The sequence below is a fragment of the Schistocerca americana genome, chromosome 11, assembly GCF_021461395.2.
Source record: "Schistocerca americana isolate TAMUIC-IGC-003095 chromosome 11, iqSchAmer2.1, whole genome shotgun sequence".
NCBI lineage: Eukaryota > Metazoa > Arthropoda > Insecta > Orthoptera > Acrididae > Schistocerca > Schistocerca americana.
The window spans coordinates 192,254,199-192,270,268 of NC_060129.1; the positions used below are offsets into that span (position 1 = coordinate 192,254,199).

Sequence of the window (16,070 nt, forward strand, 5' to 3'; positions counted from 1 at the left end):
GATCGGCGTCTTAGGGAGCACGGAACATTCCAGCCTACGACTCGCGACTGGGGAAGACCTAGAACGACGAGGACACCTGCAATGGACGAGGCAATTCTTCGTGCAGTTGACGATAACCCTAATGTCAGCGTCAGAGAAGTTGCTGCTGTACAAGGTAACGTTGACCACGTCACTGTACGGAGAGTCCGACGGGAGAACCAGTTGTTTCTGTACGGTCTACAGCGTGTGCAGGCACCATCACCAGCTGATTGGCCTCCACGGGTACACTTCTGCGAATGGTTCATCCGACAATGTGTCAATCCTCATTTCAGTGCAAATGTTCTCTTTACGGATGAGGCTTCATTCCGACGTGATCAAATTGTAAATTTTCACAATCAACATGTGTGGGCTGACGAGAATCCGCACGCATTTGTGCAATCACGTCATCGACACAGATTTTCTGTGAACGTTTGGGCAGGCATTGTTGGTGATGTCTCGATTGGGCCCCATGTTCTTCCACCTACGCTCAATGGAGCACGTTACCACGATTTCATACGGGATACTCTACCTGTGCTGCTAGAACATGTGCCTTTACAAGTACGACACAACACGTGGTTCGCGCACGATGGAGCTCCTGCACATTTCAGTCGAAGTGTTCGTACGCTTCTCAACAACAGATTCGGTGACCGATGGATTGGTAGAGGCGGACCAATTCCGTGGCCTCCACGCTCTCCTGACCTCAACCCTCTCGACTTTCATTTATGGGGGCATTTGAAAGCTCTTGTCTACGTAACCCCGGTACCAAATGTAGAGACTCTTCGTGCTCGTGTTGTGGACGGCTGTGATACAATACGCCATTCTCCAGGGCTGCATCAGCGCATCAGGGATTCCGTGCGACGGAGGGTGGATGCACGTATCCTCGCTAACGGAGGACATTTTGAACATTTCCTGTAACAAAGTGTTTCAAGTCATGCTGGTACGTTCTGTTGCTGTGTGTTTCCATTCCACGATTAATGTGATTTGAAGAGAAGTAATGAAATGAGCTCTAACATGGGAAGTAAGCGTTTCCGGACCCATGTCCACATAACATATTTTCTTTCTTTGTGTGTGAGGAATGTTTCCTGAAAGTTTGGCCGTACCTTTTTGTAACACCCTGTATATTACTGGTTAAGTAGCATGTACAACACGTCAAATTGCCACAATAGATATTTTTTCCACTGTGGAGATGGTCGATGACGAGACTTCTCCTGGTGAAATGATGCCAGTGCCGCCTAGCGTCTGTGCCACATACTGTCACGTGCTGTGTCTACGTGCAGGAAGTAGTTGAGCAAAACAGATCAGAGTTCAGTATAGTATAGTATAGTATAGTATAGTACAGTGCAGTACAGTACACTGAGTTTACTCACGATGCCGGCGCCCAGCCCGCAGCAGGCGGCCACAGCGAGGATGTTGAAGACGGCGCTGCCCACGATCGTGCCGACGCCGATGTCGCCCTCCGTGATGAACGTGCCGATCACGTTCACGAACAGCTCCGGCGCCGATGTCGCCGCCGCCATGAACGTGGCGCCCGCCACGTCGTTCGACATGTTCAGTGCTGCGGACAGACAACAAGTAGGTAGACACACACACGTGGTCCCTGACTATGCGACGAAGGTCGCAGATGAACATTGTACATACATCTTCGTGACTGCAGGTCTGGGGAACTTCAGCCAATCACTTACAGGGTGTTTCAAAAATGACCGGTATATTTGAAACGGTAATAAAAACTAAACGAGCAGCGATAGAAATACACCGTTTGTTGCAATATGCTTGGGACAACAGTACATTTTCAGGCAGAGAAACTTTCGAAATTACAGTAGTTACAATTGTCAACAACAGATGGCGCTGCGGTCTGGGAAACTCTGTAGTACGATATTTTCCACATATCCACCATGCGTAGCAATAATATGGCGTAGTCTCTGAATGAAATTACCCGAAACCTTTGACAACGTGTCTGGCGGAATGGCTTCACATGCAGTTGAGATGTACTGCTTCAGCTGTTCAATTGTTTCTGGATTCTGGCGGTACACCAGGTCTTTCAGGTGTCCCCACAGAAAGAAGTCACAGGGGTTCATGTCTGGCGAATAGGAAGGCCAATCCACGCCGCCTCCTGTATGTTTTGGATAGCCCAAAGCAATCACCCGATCATCGAAATATTCATTCAGGAAATTAAAGACGTCGGCCGTGCGATGTGGCCGGGCACCATCTTGCATAAACCACGAGGTGTTCGCAGTGTCGTCTAAGGCAGTTTGTACCGCCACAAATTCACGAAGAATGTCCAGATAGCGTGATGCAGTAATCGTTTCGGATCGGAAAAATGGTCCAATGATTCCTTTGGAAGAAATGGCAGCCCAGACCAGTACTTTTTGAGGATGCAGGGACGATGGGACTGCAACATGGGGCTTTTCGGTTCCCCATATGCGCCAGTTCTGTTTATTGACGGAGCCGTCCAGGTAAAAATAAGCTTCGTCAGTAAACCAAATGCTGCCCACATGCATATCGCCGTCATCAATCCTGTGCACTATATCGTTAGCGAATGTCTCTCCTGCAGCAATGGTAGTGGCGCTGAGGGGTTGCCGCTTTTGAATTTTGTACGGATAGAGGTGTAAACTCTGGCGCACGAGACGATACGTGGACGTTGGCGTCATTTGGACCGCAGCTGCAACACGGCGAACGGAAACCCGAGGCTGCACTAGCTGCGCGTTGGCCTCTGTGGTTGCCGTACGCGGTCGCCCTACCTTTCCAGCACGTTCATCCGTCACGTTCCCAGTCCGTTGAAATTTTTCAAACAGATCCTTTATTGTATCACTTTTCGGTCCTTTGGTTACATTAAACCTCCGTTGAAAACTTCGTCTTGTTGCAACAACACTGTGTTCTAGGCGGTGGAATTCCAACACCAGAAAAATCCTCTGTTATAAGGAATAAACCATGTTGTCTACAGCACACTTGCACGTTGTGAACAGCACACGCTTACAGCAGAAAGACGACGTACAGAATGGCGCACCCACAGACTGCGTTGTCTTCTATATCTTTCACATCACTTGCAGCACCATCTGTTGTTGAAAATTGTAACTACTGTAATTTCGAAAGTTTGTTCGCCTGAAAATGTACTGTTGTCCCAAGCATATTGCAACAAACGGTGTATTTCTATCGCTGCTCGTTTAGTTTTTATTGCCGTTTCAAATATACCGGTCATTTTTGAAACACCCTGTATGTAATAAAGTGAAACACCTAAAGTCGTTCTTATGATGTCATTTATTGTATGGCTGCCAGTTTCAGTGCTTCACTGCACCATATGATGCCAAGAGGGTTAACAATGTCCAGATACACAATGCGCCAGTGGCCAACATCTATAACTGGTTTCTGCAGAATACCTCTAACCGATATATTGTCTCTCCAACGATCAACTATCAACACGTTGTACAGGGCAACCACAATCTTGTCTCAACAACCATCAACTATCAATTAGTTGAAGAGAGTAACCAAAATATTGTCTCTCCAACCAACAACTATCAGCGAGTTGATGGTTGACAGTTGGAGAGACAACGCTGCAGTTTGGTTGGGTTAGAGGTAATTTGCGAAAACCAGTTATAGATGTTGCCCACTGTGTACAGTTAGCGTTAACCCTCTCGGCATCAGCTAATTCCTGAAGATGGTGCACTGAACCATCGAAAATTGTATCTGTATGCCAGTTAACGAGCATTGCACTCTCATTGGAATATATGGCCGAAAGAGTCAGCCTTCAGGAATTGTGAAACGAACCCTGTCGTCCAGTACTGCGTGCTACAAAGGGCGCAGTTTCACCACGAGAGGGGGAAACTCACAGGCGCCTGTTGTCTATTGAGGCCTGCGCGCTGTGGTGTGCGAGTGAGACAGGCGAGAAACTACGTCATAGGGAAACCCAGTAGAAGGTGTATGTGGCCGAGGAGACGTAGCAGTGTTAAATATGGCGGATCTAAGATCGGCCATAAAGGGAAACATTTATGAAAAGTTTCCAGAATGAGATTTTCACTCTGCAGCGGAGTGTGCGCTGATATGAAACTTCCTGGCAGATTAAAACTGTGTGCCCGACCGAGACTCGAACTCGGGACCTTTGCCTTTCGCGGGCAAGTGCTCTACCATCTGAGCTACCGAAGCACGACTCACGCCCGGTACTCACAGCTTTACTTCTGCCAGTACCTCGTCTCCTACCTTCCAAACTTTACAGAAGCTCTCCTGCGAAATTTGCAGAACTAGCACTCCTGAAAGAAAGGATATTGCGGAGACATGGCTTAGCCACAGCCTAGGGGATGTTTCCAGAATGAGATTTTCACTCTGCAGCGGAGTGTGCGCTGATATGAAACTTCCTGGCAGATTAAAACTGTGTGCCCGACCGAGACTCGAACTCGGGACTTTCGCCTTAAAAATCTCATTCTGGAAACATCCCCTAGGCTGTGGCTAAGCCATGTCTCCGCAATATCCTTTCTTTCAGGAGTGCTAGTTCTGCAAGGTTCGCAGGAGAGCTTCTGTAAAGTTTGGAAGGTAGGAGACGAGGTACTGGCAGAAGTAAAGCTGTGAGTACCGGGCGTGAGTCGTGCTTCGGTAGCTCAGTTGATAGAGCACTTGCCCGCGAAAGGCAAAGGTTCCGAGTTCGAGTCTCAGTCGGGCACACAATTTTAATCTGCCAGGAAGTTTCATATCAGCGCACACTCCGCTGCAGAGTGAAAATCTCATAATGTAGAATAAGCTGTAGCCAATCAGATGGACGGGCTCAGGAAACGGAACTGCCCTAGTCAGTTGAGCGAAGATGTTCGGCGCGCTGGAAAACGTGGCCGGGGATGGGCAGATGGCAGTTCTGATCCAGACACCACAGAGGGCAGTTAGACTGGAGAGACACCAACCGGTACAGTTCGGACTGAGACGCGGAAGCGGACAGTCTGTCTTTAGGCAGGTAGGAACTGAAACGACTTAGAAAATTTCGCGTTTTGTGCAATCGCGGGACTTAAGTCTCTGAGCGGTGAGCAGACGCGCGCATGGTGTGAACTCTTAACTTTTTGTGTAAATGGCGAGTTGGAGTATTTGACTTCTGTTTCGCGGTGAGACTGTGAACGATCGGTGTCCAATGGACATGCGCTCGAGCGTAATAGTAACTCTAAGTACAACCACTTTCGCTATTAGCTTGCTTTCTAAACAAACATTATTTTAACCTTATTGCAACTGTGTAGCCTACATCATTTATGGGTTGTTAATTTAGTACCCGATATTACTGTAACTGTTATTATATGTTCTGTTAACTTTGTATTTCACAAACTTGCGATCAGCCAGACAATGTGTAAGTAGGCTGTTTATGTTTTCTCTATGTAAGTAGGCTGTTTATGTTTTCTCTATGTAAGTAGGCTGTTTATGTTTTCTTATTGGCAACGTTATGTAGCGCTCAATATGAAAATCACTGGCTGTGCTGTGTGGTGTGCAGTCTGTGGCTGCTTTGCATTGTTGTAATACTCGCCGTTGTAGTGTTAGGCAGCTGGCTGTGAACAGCGCGTAGCGTTGCGCAGTTGGAGGTGAGCCGCCAGCAGTGGTGGATGTGGAGAGAGAGATGGCGGAGTTTTGTAATTTGTCATGAACTGCTATATTTATATATGATGATATCAAGGTAAATACATTGTTTGTTCTCTATTAATATCTTTGATTTGCTAACTATCCCTATCAGTAGTTAGTGCGTTCCATAGTTTGAATCTTTTATTTAGCTGGCAGTAGTGGCACTCGCTGTATTGCAGTAGCTTGAGCAGCGAAGATTTTTGTGAGGTAAGTGATTTGTGAAAGGTATAGTTTAATGTTAGTCAGGGCCATTCTTTTGTAGGGAATTTTAAAAGTCAGATTGCGTTGCGCTAACAAAATATTGTGTGTCAGTTTAAGCACAGTCATGTATAATTGTTCAAAGGGGACGTTTCAAATGTAACCAAAGTGTCTAATTTCGGGCATGCGACACGTGCGGTTCAACCCCTAGACGAGTTTGAGCCAAGAGATTTCGAGGAAGAGGAACCGCATGTGAGCCCGAACATCTTCGGAATTTTAGCTTGCACGTACAATAAATGACATCATAAGGACGGCTGTATGTGTTTCATTTTCTTAGATTAAGTCGGGTGATGCTGAGGCAATTAGATTAGGAAATGAGACACTTAAAGTAGTAAAGGAGTTTTGCTATTTAGGGAGTAAAATAACTGATGATGGTCGAAGTAGAGAGGATATAAAATGTAGACTGGCAATGGCAAGGAAAGCGTTTCTGAAGAAGAGAAATTTGTTAACATCGAGTATAGATTTATGTGTCAGGCAGTCGTTTCTGAAAGTATTTGTATGGAGTGTAGCCATGTATGGAAGTGAAACATGGACGATAACTAGTTTGGACAAGAAGAGAATAGAAGCTTTCGAAATGTGGTGCTACAGAAGAATGCTGAAGATAAGGTGGGTAGATCACGTAACTAATGAGGAGGTATTGAATAGAATTGGGGAGAAGAGAAGTTTGTGGCACAACTTGACTAGAAGAAGGGATCGGTTGGTAGGACATGTTTTGAGGCATCAAGGGATCACAAATTTAGCATTGGAGGGCAGCGTGGAGGGTAAAAGTCGTAGGGGGAGACCAAGAGATGAATACACTAAGCAGATTCAGAAGGATGTAGGTTGCAGTAGGTACTGGGAGATGAAGAAGCTTGCACAGGATAGAGCAGCATGGAGAGCTGTATCAAACCAGTCTCAGGACTGAAGACCACAACAACAACAGATTGTAGGTACTTACACACGGTTAATCAAGTATGACGTAAAACCCATTTTACTTCGTGAACGGGTCCAGATATCGAAATGAGGTTTTTGGCAACTGATAATACACTAAGGAGCACATACTTTGTTATGTAATACAGAATCTTGACTCTTGCTGCGATCGAGATATTGAAGCGAGCATGATTTTTTAAATACAAGGATATAGTTTTGTTAATGGCGTCCAAAATCGCTTGAAAAGACGTGTACAGTAATATAATGTTTGGTAATTTTGAGGTTGAAGGTCTTCACAAAACTACCCGAGAAATATCCGGAAGTTGAAGAGCAAGTCGATCGAAATCGTGTACTCCGTTCTAAACACCCTTATGTGGGGGCTATGTCGTTGTATCAAGCCTTTCGACTGTCTACTTGTCCGCATTGCACAACTAGCAGCAACTATTTGAATTTTCTCATTATGAGAGTATTGAATAGCGATCTGTTTTCATTGTTAAAATCCATTTAAAAGCCAACATCACACAAAATATTTTTTATTCACGACAAATGGTTTTCAGTCTTAGGCATCATCTGCAGGTCTGAAGAAAAAAAAATTTTTTAAGTAAAACTTGTTCATTTTACGCTTAACCTCATGCACAAGATGTCAAGTGGATAAAACTCAGCACATTATAAACGTTTGCCAATGCTAAAATATTCCATAAGGGCATGTTCCTATACATATTGCTCACAGATGCTAGTTAGAAGATACAAATATGGCATACTATAGCTCATCTGTTTACATATGCTGGTCACATACTAAACACAGTGAACCCACTTTAAATGGCATATAAAGTACAACGCCATTTAAAGTGGATTCGCATTGTAGTAAGTACTGACCCAATTTAGAAATTTAAAATTCTGTTATAATCTACTCATAAAGAAGTATGAGGGCTATCCAGAAAGTAAGGAACGATCAGTCGTGAAATGGAAAACACAGTGAAAATCTGATGAAGCTTTGCGCAGATGTGTTGGGCACTGTGTCCAGTTCGCCCGTCGATCCTGTCATGTCACTCTATTCAGTTGTGAGCTCACAGTGAGAACACAGAGATGGCTATAAATTAGCGTCTCCCGCCAAGTATGAGGTCCTGGCGAGAGATTTCGCCTGAAGCTATGCAATCCACATAACATAACTGTCGTGCGTTTTGTTCTACACGACAATTCTCGGCCGGACTCTGCAGTGGCAATGGAGATGCTCCTGCAGCGTTTTCGATGGGAAGTGTTTGATCACCCACAATACAGCCCGTGATTGGCTACCCCTGAGGTTCATCTCTGCTCAAATGAACCGCTGGCTATGAAGACAATATTTTGACACAGACAACGAGCTGCAGTCCAGAGTAGAAAATTGTGGAAAATAACTGGCGGCTGTCTTCTACAACAAGGGAATTGTTCAAATGTGTCTGAAGTCTTATGGGACTTAACTGCTAACGTCACCGGTCCCTAATCTTACACACTACTTAACCTAAATTATCCTAAGGACAAACACGCACACCCATGCCCGAGGGAGGACTCGAACCTCCGCCGGGACCGAGGGAATTGAAAAGTTTGTACAACGCTACGACAGATGTCTAAATCTGAGCGGCGACTGTGTAGAGAAGTAGCTGGAAGCTGTAGCTAACTGTTGCAAATAAAACAGTTTTGATTTTCACTGTGGTTTCCATTTCGCTACCTATCGTTCCTTACTTTCCGAATAGCCCTCGTATAATCTTATGTTAAATGTTAAACACAGTAAGGTAAATACTACAGTCAGAAGTTCAGGCAGTTTAACTCATTGCATGCGAATTACCCTGATTATATTCGTGTGGTATTTGAGAATCAGAGGACTTGGAAACCTCCAACTAACTTTAAATATACACTGAGCTGACAGGTGAAATGGGATAGCAATACGCACATATACACATGCCGGTAGTTATGCGTACACAAGGTATAAGAGGGCAGCACACTCGTGGAGCTGCCATTTGTAGTCGGGTGCCTAACGTCACACTCCATGGGAACGCGAATACTGGCTTCAGGTGAGGATATGACAGCTTTGTTACACCCTTCCCAGTTCAATCAGCGCACGCATCCAGGCCAGAGGCGCTTCAACGTGTTACATATTAAGTGGGCATGTACTACCGAGTTCTTTGTAAATTTAACTCGATTTTTTAATCACTGAAATGAGGCCTCGTATCCTCGCAAACAGTGAAGTTCCACTGCGTTTCGCCCAACCCGTCTGTGTGCTTCACTTTATTATGCAGGCAGAGATTTGCTTGTAAATCAACTCCTGTCAGTAGTCATACAATGAAGTGGTCAAAGTGTTCTTCTGACGAAACGCAGGAATTCTCATGGAAAATATGGACTGAATAAATCCTAATATTTCACGAAACTCAAGAGTAAAAATGTTTATAACAGGTGGAAGAAGATGGTATTTAGGACTATTCTGAATACCTGTACACATCATTTCCAAAGATGTCACTAAGCTAATATGAAATTAGCAACAACACACTGTAACCCGATCTACTCCCTCTCCTCGGAATTCAGTGCAGAGAATACATACCATATTTCTTATAAATCAAATTAGTGTATGTTGGGCATATGAGGACTGATAGCTAAATAGCATGATTAAAAACCTACTTTATCTATTGGATTCAAGGGCAATGGCTGACAGGTAGTCAGCTTTATGTGTATGTTCCGACTAGCACAAGACTGATATATCGCACGAAACAACAGATGGGATGAAAATTCCACACAGGCTCAACAAATGTGTTTCGATGAGGATTAGCTTCGAAATATATTCCTTAATGCGTGTGCTAACTTACAGCTATAATATACACATAAAGAGAAAGGAAAACTAAAGAAGTGTGTAGCTGTTGATCATGGAGATTGCTGAAACACACTGCAGAAAAATAAAACAAAAGTACACGCTTAAAGAGGTTTCCAGTTCACTTAAGACTTATTGCTGCAACAGTTCATATGGAGTATATGAAATGATTACATTTAAGGATCAATAGAACAAGCATTTCTGACGTAACAGGTATCGATCTGTGCTACCCATCTTAGCACGGACAGCGCATTGGTGGAACTGTCATTTGTACTCGGGTGTTTAAGATGCATGGGACATTCCGTTTTGGAAATCGTTAGGAAATGCAGTATCCCGAGATCTTAAGCGCCAAGTGTGTGCGACAAATACCAAATTTCGGGCGTTACCTGCCACCACGGACAATGCAGTGACCTACGGCCTTCAGTTAACGACCGAGAGCAGCGGCGTTTCTGTAGAGTTGTCAAAACCACATTGTGCAAGCTGGTGGTGGGTCCATAATGGTGTGGGCTGTGTGGAGTGAACTGGGTCCCCTGTTCCAAATGAACCGATCACTGAGCGGAAATGGTTATGTTCGGCTGCTTGGATTCCATCTGCAGCCGTTCACAGACTCCATGTTCTCAAACAACGATGTTATGTCACTGAGCCACAGCTGTTCGTGATTAGTTTCAACAACGTTCTGGAGAATTCGAGAGAATCTCTTGGCCACCCAGATCGCCAGATGTGACTCTCGTCGAACATTTATGAGGCATATTGGAGATGCCAGTTCGTGCACAAAATCCTGCATAGTCAAACTTTCCCAATTATGGACAGCTATTGTTGTGTCTTGCAGTCGGCAGGAGAGAATGAACAGTCAAGTCTGAACACACTTTATTATACTTTAAAATCAACAGATTCATCTTGATGGGCACAAGCTAATGTCATATTGCAGTAGAACAAGTAAGAAGAAATTGTGAACGGCTATGTCTCCAAAAATTGGAGCTGATCCCCACCCTTCCAGGTTAATGAATATAGTGTTGAACAGATCTTTCAATGCTGTGCCAAAGTGGTGCTCATGAAACACACAAGCTTGCAGTGGTGACAGTTTACGAGCCTTCATAAAGAAGAACCGTAAGTAGCTGGTGCCAGTTTAGTAAGGTTGTGAAGTTAACTGGTGAATCCTGATTGTCTTTGTTTCTGCTTCGTCCCCATGTGTTCCTGAAGGCTGGCCCATTCATTAGATACATTACAGGTGACAAGGTAATGCATAATTCCCAGCTCTGGGTCAAAGTAGAGGGTTTGCACATACCCACTGACACAGGCCAGGCCCAGAGAGGGGTGACTACCTTAGCTGTTTCCTTCCCAAATGCCAATTGGTCCCTCTGTCAGGAGTTCAGGATGTTGACCTCAGGTGCGAACAGTCATTTATGGTGGGTGAATCCCCTTCTGAGGGGGCCCCCATTTGGAAGGAGCATGCCATTGGAGATGTTGGCAATCATGGGGGATTTTCTTTTCTTTTTTTTTTTTTTTTTTTTTTGCAGTGACTCAATCACCATCTTAGTGTGTGTCTACCAAATGTAAACAGAATGAGGTTAAAGATTTGAAGGCCTTCCCAGCTGCAAATCAGTTCCTCATGGTACCACGTACTGGAGGTGGTCGGTCCTTTGCTACAATTAATGCGTGCATTAATCTGAAAGGTGTTGTTGCAGTTGCAGGCTCTGTCAAGAAGGCGTTTTAAACGCAATAAAAACAAGGAAACCTCACAATTCTTGTGGTAGCAAAACCAGTAAGAATACAATGAAAGTAAATAATGACTAAAATCTACTCTACCAATTACAAGATGCAACGTGCTACTGAATCTTACGGCGAGTGTATACTATGCTACAGCTGACAGAAGTACATCTCCATCTACATGTATACTCTGCAAATCACATTGAAGGGCCTGGCAGAGGGTTCATCGAACCACCTTCACAATTCTCTATTATTCCAATCTCGTATAGCATGCGGAAAGAATGAATACCTATTTCTTTCTGTACGAGCTCTGATTTCCCTTATTTTGTCGTGGTGATCGTGCCTCCCTATGTAGCTCGGTGTCAAAAGAATATTTTCGGATTCGGATCAGAAAGGTGGTGATTGGAATTTCGTTAGAAGATTCCGTCGCAACGATAAACGCGTTTCTTTTAATGATTTCCTGCCCAAATCCTGTATCATTTCTGCGACACTCTCTCCCATATTTCGCGATAATACAAAACGTGCTGCCTTTCTTTGAACTTTTTCGATGTACTCTGTCAGACCTGTCTGGTAAGAATCCCACACTGTGAAGCAGTATTCTAAAAGTGGACGGAGAAGTGTAGTGTAGGCAGTCTCCTTAGTCAGTCTGTTACATTTTCTAAGTGTCCTGCCAATAAAACGCAGTCTTTGGTTAGCCTTCCCCACAACATTTTCTATGTCTTCCTTCCAGTTTAAATTGTTCGTAATTGTAATACCTAGGTATATAGTTGATTTTACAGCTTTTAGATTAGACTGATTTATCGTGTAACCGAAGTTTAACGAATTCCTTTCAGCACTCATGTGGATGACCTCACACTTTTCGTTATTTAGGGTCAACTGGCAATTTTCACACGATTCAGATACCTTTCCAAAATCGTTTTGCACTTTGTTGTGATCATCTGATGACTTTATTAGTCGATAAACGACAGCGTCATCTGCAAACAACCTAAAACGGCTGCTCAGATTGTCTCCCAAATCGTTTATATAGATAAGGAGCAGCAAAGGGCCTATAACACTACCTTGGCGAAAGCCAGAAATCGCTTCTGTTTTATTCCATGAGTTTCCGTCAATTACTACGAATTGTGACCTCTCTGATAGGAAATCACAAATTCAGTCACATATCTGAGACGATATTCCATAAGCACACAATTTCACTAAGAGCCGCTTATGTGGTACAGTGTCAAAAGCCTTCAGGAAATCCAGAAATACGGAACCTATCTGAAATCCCTTGTCAATAGCACTCAACACTTCATGTGAATAAAGAGCTAGTTGTGTTTCACAGGAACAGTACTCGCCAGAGCTGTTCTAGTGGGAGGTAAACACTGTCGGTCCGGGTGTGCTTATAACGCCGAGTTGGCAGAGTGCTACACGAGTCACAAGAGTTCCAATAGTGGAAACATTGTCACATGTCTTCTGACGAAGTAGTTCCGTTATTATTTGGAAAGTCTGTTATTGTTTACGTCCACTGGCGATGTTTCGATCTGAGCTCTTGAAAGGAGGTCGGCAGCCCATCTTGCTTGTCTGTTGTGCGGGCCGTCTAACTGGTAAGGGGCTGCTACGACAGCTGTAGAGGCACCATGGCTCAGTGTTTCTGCAGCGGACTTCCAACATACTTGTTGAGTGAGTGCCACGTCAGGTTGCCTACACCGGGCTGTAGGAGGTCTGACCCAATATTAAGACATATCCCATCACATCTGTCACCTCAGTGTAATTTCAAATCTGTCCGTCTCAATAGTGTAGCGATACCATTACTGCCTACCATGCAGGGCCCTGGGTTCGATTCCCGGCAGGTGACTAGTTTTTGTGTGTCCTTCACCATCATTTTCATCACCATTGACTCGCAAGTCGCTGATGTGGCGTCACCTAAAAAGGACTTGCAATATGGCTGCCGAACTCCCCCGAATGGTGCCTCCCGGCCAACAATGCCATATGATCATTTCATTTCATTTCAATTTCAAATCTTATCTAAACTTTTCCTGGATTGCATGCTTAAAGCAAAATATGTATCGCATTAACTGATTTGTAATCACATGTTTGAAACTGTTTTATAGATGACAATTTAATTTCTTAACGAATCTGACGTTTAGCATTACTCATTAAATGGAGACATGCTTCTGATATGTGTGTAACATTGTGTAATGCTTGTGGTGGCTACTCATCAGTTTCAAACTCATGGTCATTCCCAAGTATTCGCATATAAGTGGTCATGTCTACTATTTCTAAATCTTTTTTTTTTTTGGTCACCAGTCTACTGACTGGTTTGATGCGGCCCGCCACGAATTCCTTTCATGTGCTAACCGCTTCATCTCAGAATAGCACTTGCAACCTACGTCCTCAATTATTTGCTTGACGTATTCCAATCTCTGTCTTCCTCTACAGTTTTTGCCCTCTACAGCTCCCTCCAGTGCCATGGAAGTCATTCCCTCATGTCTTAGCAGATGTCCTATCATCCTGTCCCTTCTCCTTATCAGTGTTTTCCACATATTCCTTTCCTCTCCGATTCTGCGTAGAACCTCCTCATTCCTTACCTTATCAGTCCACCTAATTTTCAACATTCGTCTATAGCACCACATCTCAAATGCTTCGATTCTCTTCTGTTCCGGTTTTCCCACAGTCCATGTTTCACTACCATACAATGCTGCACTCCAGACGTACATCCTCAGAAATTTCTTCCTCAAATTAAGGCCGGTATTTGATATTACACGAATTCAAAAAAATAAAGTAGTGTGAAGAATTCAGAGCCATGTTCGAAACCTATGTTGTGGAACCTTGGCACACCAATAGGTACTGTTGAACATTAATTGTGCAACTTAGACATCAGTACACCATGGTTGAACAAAGCTAATTGAAACATGCATCGAAATTCTTTCCTGCGTTTTATTTTTTGACTTCATGTCTAGGGTTCTCGTATTATTTTTAAACATATTCGTGATATATTCAAAACAACACACAAAAAATAAGCAAAAAGGAGTAAACACCAGAACATGAAAGATATACCCTGAATATAGGCATCATAACTATTTTTGCATAATACCACTGATTATTTAACAGTAATTCATATCCAGTATGGATGTCAATATAAATTAAAATTTCCCACATTTTGCACTGAAGATTATGGTAAAGACTGACGGTTACTTGAGTAGTACCCTTCAGGGTTGCGTATTTGCTCTAGAAGTTTATTTTCATTAAGTACCAAGTTGCAGAATCCCATACGAGGGTGGCTAACAAATGTAGTAATTATCATTCTCAGAGCTTTTACTGTTTCTAACTTGAGTCTGTCCTTTTTTTTCGTCTACTCAAAAATCTTTAACTAGTGAAACACTAGTTTGATACATGCATTAGAACCTGGAACAGCTAGTCAAAATTCAGCCAAGCTTCACCAATAAGTAGCAATAAATTTTTGATCCTTAAGAATCAACTTGAAACACAGCTTTCTGTTTATGAGTTACTATGATGCTGCATCCTCTGTGTCCAATACTGAATTTTGCACCCACAAACTGTATGTTCAGCATTCTCATCGTGTATTTTAACAAAGGGTAATTTTTGCATTGTGCTGCTGTTCCATTTGACTTGCGTTATCCCATGGTTAACACAGGTAATGTTATGATAAAATCTGTCATTCCCTGAAGAATCGATAATGTTAAAATACTGCGCAACAGTAGAACACACCCAAGTCAGAGCACCTGCAATTGCATACAAGATCGTAGTTCCATCGAGTATTCAAAACTATATCGAACTTGAAAATCACTACAGTTTTAAGCCAAACTGACTCTCAATCGACCGTGATTGCTTCAAAAATCTTGTTGGGGTCTTCAGTCCAAAGGCTGATTTGATGCAACTCTCCTGTGGCAGCCTTTTCATCACCCAAAAACTACTCCAACCTACATGATTCTGAACCGGCTTAGTGTATTCCTCTCTTGGTCTCCCTCTACGATTTTTACCCTCAGTGCCTCCCTGCAGTAATAAATTGGTGATCCCTTGATATCTCAGAATGTGTCCTACCAATCAATTCCTTCTTTTGGTCAAAAGCACCAATTCCCTTTCGTGCCCTCGACTCTTACAACTGGTATCTTGTTTCTGTATAAGTTGTAAATAGCCTTTCACGCACTATATTTTACCGCTGCTACCTTCAGAATATCAAGGAGAGTGTTCCAGTCAACATCGTCAAAAGCTTTCTCTAAGTCTACAAACGCTGTAAAACTAGGTTTGCCTCTCCTTAACCTATATTTTAAGAAAAGTCGTAGAGTCAGAATATGAAAAGGTTTTTCATAAGCCGCTTGCAGTTACAAACTTTGTTGTCATTTAGACTATTTAGTAAAGTAACTCATTTCGAGGTATAAACCATAACTTGAGGCTATGATGGCAATACCAAAACATTTAACAAAACTACCCACTGTAATCAAAGTTGATGTGTAGATTCTTTCCATGTGCTTTGATGTGTTGATTCTTTCCATGTGCTGTGGTCATCCTGTCGGAAAATGGAAGGATAACCTTATATGAGGGAAAATTCATGTGATATATAGGTGTGCTGTTCATGTACTTTTTTTTAGTCTTTAATAAAAGAACCTTAAATAATCACTCGCTTGAGTAATTACTTAAAATTTTTTTGTGCAAATAGGAGACCAGCATACCAAGTGAATATTCCCTCATAAAAATATTATCCTTCCCTTTGTCCACAGGATGGGCCCAGCACGTGGCAAGACTTAGCACAATAACATTAATATAT

The 16,070-nt window shown here is 43.2% G+C and overlaps 1 protein-coding gene across 1 annotated transcript in view; it reads right to left on the reverse strand.

The window, feature by feature from the left end:
- Positions 1-16,070, reverse strand: part of LOC124553646 (sodium/potassium/calcium exchanger 3) — a 218,171-nt gene that overhangs the window by 95,161 nt on the left and 106,940 nt on the right. Inside the window, exon 3 of the mRNA XM_047127521.1 lies at positions 1,386-1,573. Within this exon, the coding sequence (XP_046983477.1) occupies positions 1,386-1,573 (188 nt within the window). The remainder of the gene's footprint in view (positions 1-1,385; positions 1,574-16,070) is intronic.